The sequence below is a fragment of the Dendrobium catenatum genome, unplaced genomic scaffold (genome assembly GCF_001605985.2).
Source record: "Dendrobium catenatum unplaced genomic scaffold, ASM160598v2 fragScaff_scaffold_334, whole genome shotgun sequence".
NCBI classification, from domain to species: Eukaryota; Viridiplantae; Streptophyta; class Magnoliopsida; order Asparagales; family Orchidaceae; genus Dendrobium; species Dendrobium catenatum.
Window position 1 is genome coordinate 2,073,912 of NW_021318796.1, and position 14,189 is coordinate 2,088,100.

At 34.7% G+C, this 14,189-nt stretch overlaps 1 protein-coding gene across 1 annotated transcript; it reads left to right on the plus strand.

Moving 5' to 3' along the window:
- Positions 1–11,465: 11,465 nt before the first annotated feature.
- Positions 11,466–13,572, plus strand: LOC110092837 (peptide-N4-(N-acetyl-beta-glucosaminyl)asparagine amidase A-like). The gene has a single exon (XM_020817530.2). The coding sequence runs from the start codon at positions 11,542–11,544 to the stop codon at positions 13,348–13,350; it is 1,809 nt and encodes a 602-aa protein (XP_020673189.1). The 5' UTR covers positions 11,466–11,541; the 3' UTR covers positions 13,351–13,572.
- The last annotated feature ends 617 nt before the right edge of the window (positions 13,573–14,189 follow it).

Below are 14,189 nucleotides of genomic sequence, written 5' to 3' on the forward strand. Positions count from 1 at the left end.
CCCAAGTAAATCTTGTGGGAGCTCTCTGAGGGGAGAGCCTTTAAGGTCAATGTCCTCAAAGGTCCTCTGCCTTTTCTAGGAGGGAGAAAAATGAGAAGGTCCACTACCATCACCGGCAGGGTAACATAGCATCCGACACTCTATTACACCGGGAAAGGTGAAATTGAGTTTGTGTAAAGGCTTCTCCACCTTGCTGTGCGAGAAGAAGGAGAATTACTTTTGACTAGTGCACATCCCGGAGTGGAATCTAGGGAGTGGATGTAGTTCAAGTGACCGAACCACTACAAATCTTCTGGTGTGCTTTTCTATTTACCTTATTTTATTTTTGTTCCATTTAACATTGCTATAACTATTTGGTGAGTATTTGATTTTAGTACTTCGTTTTGTGATTTAAAATTTTATCACCACTGTTGTAATCATATTTTAATCACTAGCTTCTTCTTCAAATTAGTTAAATTGTTTTTTAAAATTAAAAAAAAAATAGAACTCCTATTTAGGATTTATTATTTATTTTAAAAAATATCAATTCACCCACCTCTTGGCGCTTCTTGTACTTTCACATAAAAATTTGAAATAATAGTAGTTAAGAAGAGAATAGCCTGATAGTAATCTGTATATCCATAGATGATAAGTCTTACGAAGAAAATACAATAATATTCAGTGACTGATAAGAGGGACAAAATCAAAAAAAAAAAGGAATCATAAGATGAGGAGCTTAACCACCATAACAAAATGAGCCAAATGAAATTAAAATGCAGCATCTTAAGAGATTAGGAAGATAACTTCATCCTTTTCCAACTGGCAATTTTGATGCAGATGACTTTCCTGATATTATAATAAATAATAGAGATGTTATTATGGTTAGACCCAAATCTTCTACCATTTTTTCCCTCCAAATTTGGTATAGAGAGAAACAAATAATGATTTAATAAAATGTTTTATGAATAACATTAACATGAGATGACTCAAAGATGTAACCAAATAGCTGAATTAGATTTGGCATTATAAGGAAGCTATACAACCAAGGGATAAGATTAGGGATCACAAACATAAAATAACATTAAAAAAAGGTGTGTAATGATTTCTCGAAGAGAGGTACAAAAAGCATATTTCAAGTCCATTTGAATATTTCTTTTCATTAAGATATCTATTGTTTTAAGACCACTACCTAAAGTTATCTCTATATAAGTAGAGAATCTCAAGATATAGTTCTTATGCCAAACATAGCTATGCATAATGGGTCGATGCAAATCATCATATTAGTCATTAAAATAATATTTAAAGGTGGTGTTCTCTTAGTCGTGTTATTTTAAGATGTATGAAGGATTAAAAATAATTAGAGTGGAAAGAATGGCATCCTGAATATGGGGCAAGCAAACCTAAGGGGATAATCAAGCAACAACAACAACAATATCAAGCATTTGTCCCACTACATGGGATCAGTGTTTGATTGAAAAATATAGCTAAAAAAAGTTTTAATTATCTTTGGGAAAGATTGATTTTTTTGAAATTTTAAAATTGAACACGTCATTATGAATAATATATCATCTCAGAAGGTGAACGTATCAATCTCTAATGGGTTCAAATTATAAAATTTAAATTCATCCTGATTATCATAGTCAAACTCAGGAAAGAATCACATATGACCCCAGAGGGTCAACATTAAATTTGATCGAGTGTTTGACTATAATGATCCGGATAGGAGATCATTAATTTCATAATCAAAGTAATGATAATAAAGCAATATATCTTCCCTAAAGAAGAGGATATTGTCTATTATCAATTATTTGAATAAGATGATAACAGTCGCCTTTTTTGTATTTCTCAAAGATAATTAATTAAGGTTTTGAGAATTTTGATTTTGAAAATATGGTATGGGTTACTAAATCTCCTACGAGCGCAAGCCCTCGTAGTTAATTACATCATAGGAAACCAGAATTTCCTACGAATACTCTCGATTAAAATAGCGGTATGAAATTTTATTTAAGATTTCAAGGCTTAATGTCAAGGGAGGTAAGGACTAGAATTTGAATAGGGATTGGATCAAGTTTGAACACTTATTTTTAGAGTCAAAGGAAGAGGAGTAGGAAGTGTTTTGAGATTCTAAATTACTTCAAAAACACTCCAGTCTATCTTAAGTGTTGAGCTCGAATTTGATTGAAAGAGCTTTTAAGTTTTAGTGATTAATTTTATTAGAAAATTGAGATTCAATTCTTGGAGGTTGAGGTCTTATAGAGAGAGCCTGCCTCATAACCTAAGTCTAAATTGGGCACTTAAAAGTAACCCGAACCTAGCTAATATAGTGTAAATCTGGACTTACCCCGACCTGGATTGGGGAGCCAGCTAAACCACCTAGGCACTTTAAAAACATGAGTCTGGTCATTTAATGTTGAGTGGTAGGGATGTTATTTAAGATAGATTTTTGAGAATAGGGCCTACATCTAGAGGAGCAGATCCTAATTGGCCCTTCGACTTAAGTTGGGTGTTTAATGTCTGAATAGATTCAATTAAAAATTAGACTCTTTTAAATTTGTATCTAATGCGATGCATGCTAATTGACTCGATTAAATGCTTAAATATAAAATGAAGAAGTTTTAAAAAGGCTTAAAAATAGATTTTATCCTAGTAGAATGCGCAGATTCCCCTTGGACAAATCTGCACCCTCATAGGCTAGGTGGTCTGCCAAAACTCGCAAGCGGGGAGGTGCTTAACAAATGAAAAGAAAAATGCAGCAATTATGAGATGAGAACTCCCGGCAGTCCCGACCTTACTTCTTAAATTCATTAGAGTTTCTATGTGAGTTTAAAATTTTTAATTTAATTTAAGTATACAAGTTTTAATAGATCCTTAAGAGCCTACAAATAGAATTCTAAGTCAAATCAAAATCGGCATGCAAGTAAAAAGACTAAAAAAGTAGGTAGTTCTACTCCACAATCAATTAAATAAATCAATTAAATTAATAGCTCAAATTGAATGTCCATATGGCAAGTGCCACTTATTATTACATTTCATAATTACAGAAAAGTAAAGTGGTCGGGTACCACTGTCAACAACCCGAATTTCTAATCCTAAGGCTCAAGTGATTTTATGAATGGGTCTTCTCATTATCCACTTCTTCGTCCTTCTGCTGCTTCTTGGATTATCGGGTCCGGATATCTAAATGAAAAGAAACTCTCCCTTGGAAGGGGTGTTATCTTTTCTATTTGGATATTTTAAAATTATCATAATTTGGAGCTCCAAATGGAGAGGGACTCTCCCCTAAGGGATGTCCCTTCCTCTTTGAATTCCAAATTGGATGTTATCCCATCTAAAATCACTTGAAAATACAACTCAAATCAAATAAATTTACATTAATCAAAATTGAAAAATCTAAACTCGATCCTACAGGGTTATCTTAATAATCAACAGTTAATATTTAAAACATCCCAAGGAGTTTTAATTGATCTCAAGCAGTTGATATATTTGAAATTTAAATGCTCAATAGAGTGCAGTAAATAAATAAACAATCAATCAATTCTAAGCTAGCAAACAGCATGCAGTGAAAATATTGGAAAACACGTCACCCAATTATAGAAAAGTAAACAACGGACTAGCCTAAGACTAGAGTTGGTTGTCCTAACAAATCATCTAAAGTGTGTCAGGTAGGTCGTGTGGTTTGGATATGTCTTATGGAGGACAATTTGTTAAAGTTGTTTGAAGTTTGATTGGTTGGAAGGCTCAAATGAATATTTAAGTTTGAGTTTAAATATTAATGGCTTAAAGTTGATTTTAAAATAGATTTTAATTGTTTGTTGGACACCACCTTTATTGTTCACCAAGGCCGTGAAGTTTATTTCACCATCCTTGGAGCTATAATAGCCTCGTAGGCCTGGGTTACCCAGTGGTACCCGGTATAATTAAATGGCTTAAGTTAATAAATTTTAATTAAGGTTGGTTGATTGCTGGTTTTAAGTTTGATTAAATATTTCTGGAGTTTTAAAGTGATTTTTGAGTTTTAAGAATTTTCTGGATTATTTTAATTTTTAATTAAGGGTTCAAAAATTGATTTTTTTATTAAGGTTAAATTCAGGAAAGTTGGTTTTTTTACAAAATATTAGACCTTAAGATGAGTTGTTAGATACAAAGTTTGTTGGATTTAGTTTTTTCTACATTTAATTATGAAGGTTCGAAGTTTTAGCCAAAATTTGACTTAGGTTTGACCAAAAGTTGACTTTTTGACTTTGACAGATTTTGGAAGGTTTGAGAATTTTAATAAATACTATACTTAATTTTGAGTTGAATGCCTTTGTGTTTGGTCAATTTGGAGTTTTCTAGAATTAGTTCTGAATTTCAAAGTTTGAGTATTTATTAGAATTTTCAAAATTGTTTAATTAAAGGCCTTTTTATGGTTTTGCTCCAAATAAGTTCCCAACTCCTTAAAATCAGCTCCAAAGGTCAGGAATGACCTAAGGAGAGATTCTCAAGTGTTTGGGAAAATTTTAAATTTTAAAATTATTATTAATTAATTAAATCTTAAATTCCAATTAAAATTAAATTAAAACCAGATTTGTTGTCAAACTAAATTGGTTTTATTTTTCATTGATTAAGGGTATTATTCTGGTAAGTTAGAATTATTATTTACATTTTTTGGGTTTAAATTTGATTTATTATAATTTCTAGAAGTTTTGAGGATTAATTAAGGGTTTAAAGTTAAGAAAATTGATTAAGGGTCTTAATGATCTCTAAAAATAGTGAAAAGTTTTCCTAAGGCTGAGAGTATCACTAAGTTTAAGTGGGTCAAATTTTAAGTCAAAAGGTTTTAAATCCTAATTATAAGAATTATTCTAAATCCTCTAGACAATGGTCCCTAATTATTGTCCTTAACAAAACATACAAACAATAATCTCTCCCCCTTTTTGACAACAACAAAAAGTGAAGAAGAAATAGACTAGTAATATAGAAAATCTTATGAAAAATTCATGTGTAAATTTAATCTAAAAAAGTGATTGACATAAGAATGCAACTAAGAATTAAGAACATTAGTCAAATCATAGAATTTCATAGAATTTAAAAAATTGATATAACATTGTAATAAGTAAGAATTTATGAAAAACATGATTCAATTTAGACATTTATGATATGAAAAATCATTGTAATAAAGATGAGTAAAAAATTGCATATTCCAAAAATCAATTGAAATATAAATGAACATTAGATCTACTTGAATTAATAGACTAAAAAGAATCTGGAAAGAAAAAAATCACCACAAGTGGCGCTTTGCGCATCTTTTTCATATAGGTGGCACATTTTGTGCATCTTTCTTTATTGGGCTTATTTTGTGCCTCTTTTTCACATTTACAACTTTGTTGCGCATTCCTTTTGATTTTGTACATTTGTACAATTTTCAAGAGTAATTGAATTCTTTCCAAAGACAATAATCTAGAATCTCAAATTTTTCTAAGTGCATAAATATTAATTAAAAATTGAAATACAAAATAAGATAGACATCTAAGATACAATAATAATTAAGATTTTGTAGTCTAAAATGAAAGACATGAAATTAAAAAAAAAATTCTAACTAAAACAAGTTATAGGCAAAAAATTAAATTTAGATAAACTAGATTTTCTAATGAAATTAATTTCTAATTACAATTTTAGTTTAGGCACAATAGAGATTAAAAGTACTAAATGAATTTCATAAAGATTAAGAACATTAACATCGATCTAAAACATGAAATCAAATGAGAAAACATTTCAAAATCATTCAAAACACTAAAAATAAAAACACAAAAACACACAAAACAAACAAAAATAAAAATACAACAAAAACAAATAAACAAAGGGTTTTAAACATCATTTTTCTCCTGGTCTGATGATTCAGAAGCTAGATCCGCCCAGGAGATTTTTTGCTTTTCATTATTTTCCCATTTTATAATTTGCTTAGCTTTGCCCTTTTCTTTAGCAGGAAGAGTTCTCAAATTAGGGCACTGACTTTTCAGATGTCCAGATTTCCTACATCCAAAGCAAATAATATTTGAAGAAATCAGAACATTCTTACCATTTTTACCTTTATTCCACTTTTGTTGATGCTTATTCTTGTGCTTTAGTGGACTTTTCAATTTGCTTGTTAAGTCATCGCTTTTCTCACCAACTAAGCCACTTTTCTCCATGTCTTCCGCTTTTAGCATTATTGTTTCACCTGCATCCAAAAGTCTTTGACCCAAACATTCCTCGTAGGCAATGAGTGAGCCAATCAAATTATCAATAGAATATTCATTCAAATTTTTCGATTCACAAATAGCAACAACTTTGGCATCAAACTTGTCAAGTAAACAACGTAGAATTTTATTGACTATTTCAAAGTTTGAAAACTCTTTACCTAAAGCATGCAATGATGTTACAATTTGAATAAACCTAGTATACATGTCTAAGATCGACTCATAAGGTTTCATGCTAAAGAGTTCATAGTCATTCATCAAAAAATTCAACTTAGATTGCTTGACTTCACTAGTACCTTCATATGTAATGCATAAACTGTCCCAAATTTCCTTACCTGTAGTACATGTAGAGACTCTCATATAATCTTCAGAATTTAAAGCACAGAACAAACAATTCATACATTTAGCATTTAATTGTGCATAAATTTGTTCTACTCTACTCCATTCAGAAAAAGGGATATCAGTTTTGATTCCATCTATAATACGTGACGGTACAGAATAACCACTTTGAATCATATGCCACATGCGATAATCTATTGATTGCAAGAAAGTAGACATTCGAATTTTCCAAAAATCAAAAGAAATACTTTCAAATAAAGGTGGTCTAACAATCGAACATCCATCTAACAATTTATGGTTTCTAAAATCAGCCATATTCGTTTTTCAAAAAGTAGTCTAAACTTATGATTTTGAAACAAAGCTCTGATACCACTTGTTGGATCTAGTAATTAGGATGTTAAGCCTAAGTGAATGTCCCAAGGCTAACCAAGAGGGGGGGTGAATTGGCAATTTAAAAAATGTAACTTCAACTCTTGGAATTTTAGAAAACCTTTTGAATTATTGATGCAAGTTAAAATTAAAGTTTAAAATAAACTTTTCAACCAGAGTAAACAACTTGCAATGAAATTAAATGCGGAATAAAAAATAAGAAAGAACACACCAGATTTATAGTGGTTCGGTCAAACCTTGACCTACATCCACTCCCCAGAGGCACCCTCTGAGTATTGCACTAATACCACAAAGTGACTCTCCTTTTGCTCCCACAGCAAGGCGGAGAAGCCTGTACAAAATCACTTTCACCTTCCCCGGTGCGGCGGAGTAGCCGGGTTCTTTAACACCAAAGAGATCTTCTTCTTGCCAAAACTTCCCTCAAGACGACCCTTGAATCCGATGGTAATGAGGTGCAAGTTCGCCGGAGCAACTGTGTGAATATCCCCTTCACACTCCCTTGAAATCCCCTTCAAGGATCTTCTCCCTCTCAAACTCCACCCTTTCCTCTCTCCCTTTCAAGTTCTCTCTTCAAGTTTTCTCCACAAGAACGAAGACACAATGACTGTCAAAGATACACTTTGTCGTCCTTTTACACTTCTCCAAGTGTCGGCAGAGAACCGGACCGATGTTGTTGAACTTCACTTGAGAGCCTTCGCCGGAGCAACCGTGTGAATATCCCCTCCACACTCCCTTGAAATCCCCTCCAAGGATCTTCTCCCTCTCAATGATCCCTCTCAAGAGAAAACAACTCCAAAGGCATTTGTAATAGTTTCTAGGACTCCTTATATAGAAAGGAGAAGAAAAAACGTCCAAAAAACTGCCCAAAACAAGTTTTTCTGCGCACTGGATCGTCCCGTACGAAATTTTGTTCATCTGTACGAACCAATTTCGTCCTGGACGAAATTGGTTCGTCCCGGGACAAAAATATTTCGTCTGGACGAACAGTTATATCAAAAGTCGGTTCCGAAAACTGCCAGAAACTGCCATAGTCGGTTCCCATCGTCCTGGACGAACTGTACTTCGTCTGGACGAAATTTTTGCAGAAAGAAACTCGTCTTGGGACGAAAATGATTTCGTCTGGACGATTAGGACTTAGAAAATATTTCCAGTTCAGTTCTTGTCCGTTCCATTGCTCTTACAAGGAGATAACTGATCTGATCGTCCCGTACGAACAATGTTCGTCCCGTACGATCAATACAAAAACTTTTTCAAGATCTCCTTTAAGTTTGTGTAAATTTATTCACTCAATTACAATCACTCCCTCTCAAATTTAATTCAAATAAAAAGTACAAGCTTCAATTTCATAAAGTATCTCATGCTGAATTTGATTTGAAGTCTTCGTAGTCTGGAGTTTGATTTTCCTGAAATATTAGTACACACAAGAGCAAAAACAAATCTTCCAAAAAGTGTTAGGAGATAACTACACATAAAACAATAATATTTGGAATCATCAAAATAATACAAGTTGCAAGAATGTAAAACATGCAAATAGCAACTTTCCTAACAATCTCCCCCTTTTTGATGATGGCAAAACAATTATTGTTAGTAAAATTTCAAACCATTTTAAAATCTCCTAAACTCCCCCTGAATAGATGAATACATTAAAATAAGGAGGCATTTTAAAAAAAGAATTTTTGTTTTAAAATTTTACATACACACATACACAAAAACAATACACAAAAAACATTACAAGACACACACAAAATTTTAAAAAAAAAAATTCTCCCCCTAAACAATACAAACAATAATCTCTCCCCCTTTTTGACAACAACAAAAAGTGAAGAAAAAATAGACTAGTATTGTAGAAAATCTTATGAAAAATTCATATGTAAATTTAATCTAAAAAAGTGATTGACATAAGAATGCAACTAAGAATTAAGAACATTAGTCAAATCATAGAATTTCATAGAATTTAAAAAATTGATATAACATTGTAATAAGTAAGAATTTATGAAAAACATGATTCAATTTAGACATTTATGATATGAAAAATCATTGTAATAAAGATGAGTAAAAAATTGCATATTCCAAAAATCAATTGAAATATAAATGAACATTAGATCTACTTGAATTAATAGACTAAAAAGAATCTGGAAAGAAAAAAATCACCACAAGTGGCGCTTTGCGCATCTTTTTCATATAGGTGGCACATTTTTGTGCATCTTTTTCATATAGGTAGCACATTTTTGTGCATCTTTCTTTATTGGGCTTATTTTGTGCCTCTTTTTCACATTTGCAACTTTGTTGCACATTCATTTTGATTTTGGTACGAATAATGTTCGTCCCGTACGATCAGTATAAAAACTTTTTCAATATCTCCTTTAACTTTGTGTAAATTTATTCACTCAATTACAATCACTCCCTCTTAAATTTAATTCAAATAAAAAGTACAAGCTTCAATTTCACAAAGTATCTCATGCTGAATTTGATTTGAAGTCTTCGTAGTCTGGAGTTTGATTTTCCTGAAATATTAGTACACACAAGAGCAAAAACAAATCTTCTAAAAAGTGTTAGGAGATAACTACACATAAAACAATAATATTTGGAATCATCAAAATAATACAAGTTGCAAGAATGTAAAACATGCAAATAGCAACTTTCCTAACAGTTGGAAGGTCCTTTAACCATTTGTTGACTGCTTTGACTAGTAAATAGGTCAAATATTGTTGAGGTGGCAGCTAAGTGGCACCAAGGAAAGATTAAAGTATTTTGGAAGGAATATGAAGCTATGGATCTAAGGTTTGAAGGAAGGTTAGAGATTTCAAATGGTTCGACTAAGTCAAAATGGATTGATTTGCTCAATTTGATCATGACTTAACTCCACATGAACTAAGGTGTATTCAAGGCACCTAATGAAATGGTTTTGATGAATCCCAAGCAATAGGATTGGACTTGAAATTCATGAGCACATAGAAAGTAAGGTTTGACCAAGTTAAACCAAGGTGTGATTTGACTTCAAATAAGTTTGAATTGATTTGATTTAAGTTTTGATATGGATTTGAGAGCTTGAATGGGTTAGATATGTCAAATGGGTTGACGTGACCCATTAAGGCCTTAAGGGGCCTTTGAGTCAACCTAGGTTGACTGGGTCAACCAGGTTGACCCAGGGGGTGGGTCCAAACTTAACATATTGGGTTTGATATTAAAAAATTATTGGAAGTGGTTATAAACAATTTGGAGGTCATTTGATTTGAAATTGATATTTGAACCCTTAAGGGGTAATTTGGTCATTTTGACCCCCGGTTAACTAGGGGTTAAAATGGGTCCACCAAAGTATAGTTTAACGTTCAATAGGTCATAATCAAGTGTCTGGAAGTGATTTGAGGCTTTATAGAAACTCCAAGGTCAAAATCCATTGGGTGGCAGGTCCAGTGGCATAGGGTGTAAATATTTGAAGGTTTTTACAGCCTTTGGATTTCAATTTAATTTCTGAGGTTTGGGACCTCAGAATGGGCTCAAATTTGGAGGGTTATCTATAGAGATATTTCTTATCACTTTGCAAGTGATAAACTCTGAATCGGATGTCATTTGATTGTATTTTGAAGTGTTTAAAAAAAATCCTTGATAAGGCTTTCAGGGTGGAGCCTTTAGCCTTGGATTTTGGGTTTGAAAGTATGGATTGATCTAAGATCTATGTAGATCCTAAGTTCTAGACTGATCTAGGGTCTAGGTAGATCCTAAGGTCTAGAGTCTACAAGGATCCTAGGACCTAGAATAGATCCTATGGTCGGAATTCTAGTAGGATCCTAGAGTTTGAATTGGTTTGGAGATTAAATTGATTTAAGGTCAAGATTGCTCCAAGTGACCTCATAGAAAAATGAGGTCAACAGTCGGCTACTTGAATCCTTCTTCACCATTGTGTCATGTTAAAATTCAAATTCTCATTTAAATCTAATAAAGAGAGATCATTTCAAATATTTTCTAACCAAGTCTTTTTAGGTCCAACTCTACATTTCTTAACATAAGTCAAATCTAATACCTCAACTTTCCAAACCGAGTCATCGAAAGGCCTTCATTTCATGTGACCAAACCATCTAAGGTGACTCTCTCTAATCTTATCTTCCACTGGAGCTACTCAAACTTTTTCATGTATATGCTCATTTTGTATCCTATCTCTAAGGGTAAAGCCACTCATCCACCTAAGCATTCTCTTCTCTAAAACACTTAACTTAATATTATGCTTCTCTTTTAATGGCCAACATTAAGCACCATAAAGCATTGCATGTCTCACCACCATCTTATAGAACATCCCCTTAAGTTTGAGGGGGACTTTTCTATTGCCAACAAGCCCGATGCGTTCCTCCACTTCAACCATCCAACTTGAATTTTGTTGATAATATCCCCATCTATTTCACCATCACTTCGAATCTCTTAATATAAATAAATAAATAAATAAAGTGGGATAAAGTACGAGTTGGAGAAGGCTGATGATATTTTGGTAGGTTAATTTAAACAATTTCACATATTAATTTCGGGTCCCGAATTATCTTATGATTCTCCTCCCTCCAACCGCTAAACAAAGTAAACAAAATGAAAAATTTAGACATTTCTCTATTGCTCTCACCGTCCTCTAATGGACAACTTTGTACCCATTCTCGTTTCTTTCCTCCTCGTCTTGCTCCCCATTCCATCTTCCTCCTCATCTCTCCATCCTCGAGGTGACCTCATCGTCTCCGACGACCTACCCTCCACCGTCTTCCATTCCTCCCCTTCACCATCTCCCACAACATTTTTCGAAGTCCGGCGACCCATCCCCGCCACAAAGTCCAAGCCTTGCTCAATCCTAATCCTCCAACACTCCTTCGCTTATACCTACAACTCACCCCCAGTTACCTCCACCTATTCCCCTCCCTCTCACTGCCCCTTTCATTTCTCCCCTTCCCTCATCGTCCTCGAATGGTCTGCCTCCTGCTTCGGTCGTCAATTCGATCGCATCTTTGGCGTTTGGCTCGCCGGCGTCGAGATCCTCCGCAGCTGCACAGCCGAGCCTCGGCCCACCGGAATCCTTTGGTCCGTCCGTAAAGACGTCACTCGCTATGCATCTCTTTTCTCAAAAACCCAAACACTTGCCGTCTATCTCGGCAACATCGTTGACCAAACATACACCGGCGTCTACCACGTCAACATCTCGTTCCATTTCTACTTCGATCACGACCGGACAGCTTCTTCGGCGTTTGATTCCCCCGCTGATCTAATCATTCCAATATCCAAAACCCTACCCTTGAACGATGGGTTGTGGTTTCAGATCCAGAACTCGAGGGATTTGCAGGGAAAGGAGCTTGCAGTACCAAGCAACGCTTATAGAGGTTTGATTGAGGTATATGTTTCGTTCCATTCTAATGATGAGTTCTGGTACACTAATCCTCCGAATTCTTATATATCGGAAAATAATCTTACTGGAATTGCTGGGAATGGCGCTTTTAGGGAGGTGACTGTGAGTTTAGATGGCTATTTAGTGGGATCTATCTGGCCATTTACTGTTATTTACACTGGAGGAATTAATCCTCTACTTTGGAGACCGATTTCCGCCATTGGTTCTTTCGATCTGCCATCATATGATATAGAAATCACTCCATTTTTGGGAAAGATTATAGATGGAAACAAGCATTCTTTTCAGTTTGGGGTTACTGATGCGTTGGATGTCTGGTTCATTGACGCGAATTTGCATATTTGGTTAGACAGCAGGAGTTATTTAACTGAAGGAAGTTTGATTGAGTATGAAGCTCTAGGGTTTACCCCTTCCTTGATCTCTGATTTTAAGGGTCTTGATGGGAATTTTGACACCAGTGCAAAGCGAAAGATTTCTGCAATTGGGTGGGTGAAGTCCTCCTATGGAAATATCACTACTCATTTCTTCCAAAAGTTAGATTTTAGGAATAAGATGAAGTTTGCTGGCAACGGTAGCATTCAGGAAGTGAACCAGAGCATAAGCTATAATCATGGAATTTATGCAAAGGATCCTTCTTCAGTCTTGTACTCTGAGCAGGTTTTTCAGAGCTTTCCTTTGTATCTATACACAGGAACTTCCGACCAGGTTGATGATAGCTACTTGTCCATTGCGAATGTTACACTGGGATTTAATGGGGAGTGGAAGTACTTTGGAGAACAGTCCGGCCTATCTCTTAGCACTCTGAGGAATTTGCAAACTGGTGAGGGTGTTATACATGTGAAGGGAAACCTGGTAACTGGTGGTGTGGCGAGTACTCAGCAAGTGTACAGATATGAAAGCTCTGATGGCTGCTACTTCAGAAATGTTAGCAGCAATAACTACACTATTCTTTATGATGAACAGGGAGAGTCTTGCTCCAAGAGTTCTTGGATTAGATCTTCAGGCCATTTTTCTCCTAAATTGTTGCCGCTTATACGGAGGATGACTATATAACACTAGAACTAAATGAACTGAAGAATATGGATGTATATTCTTTACTTTGGTGAAAAATTTTGAGGCTTGAAAAGAGAGATCATGAATCTACAAATAAGTGAATTCTATCTGAGATAAGAAGCCTCAATGCTCGGCCATTTTGGTTACTTGCCCATGACTGCGACAAATATGCATGTAAGTTTTAATTTCAGAATGGTATTTCCTACAGTTAAAAATCTCTCAGCTCTTTTCTTATTTTCCAATATTCGGAAAACAACGAACTTTCTCCCCAATAATCGGCACAAAATCACAAAAACAGTAGATAATTTGTATTATTTGATGAAAGGAACACGGAAAATAGCAAGATACACATGATCCTCAATTCGAGAGGAGGATCGATCTCTCCCAAATCTCTAGACGCCGCTAGAGCCCAAAGAAAACCTAAATCTAAGAGATCTCAAATTTTAGTCAAATTCAAGATGCCCTAACCCTAGGAAAACAAAGTATTTAATGCATACAAATCAAAAGGAAATCCCTAAACAGTCCCTACATTCAAATTTCCCTCTCAAAACCCTCAAAAAAGCTTCCTAAAAAGCTCCGCTTGAGCGGTCGGGCCGTTCGATCTCCGCAGGAGACGGAGATCCCGCCTGTTTGCGAAATGCCGGTCCCGTGCGAACCGGCTGGACCGGTCTAACAATATTCTCCTGCCAAAGATCCACCTTGTCCTCAAGGTGGAGATATACTCGTGTTCCCTTGGAGGTGGACATCATTGATGTGCCTGAAAATCCTTATCAAATTGCTGACTCAAGCGTTGCACTTAAAGAGAAACATTCCCTCCCTCCTCCATAATGATCACATCC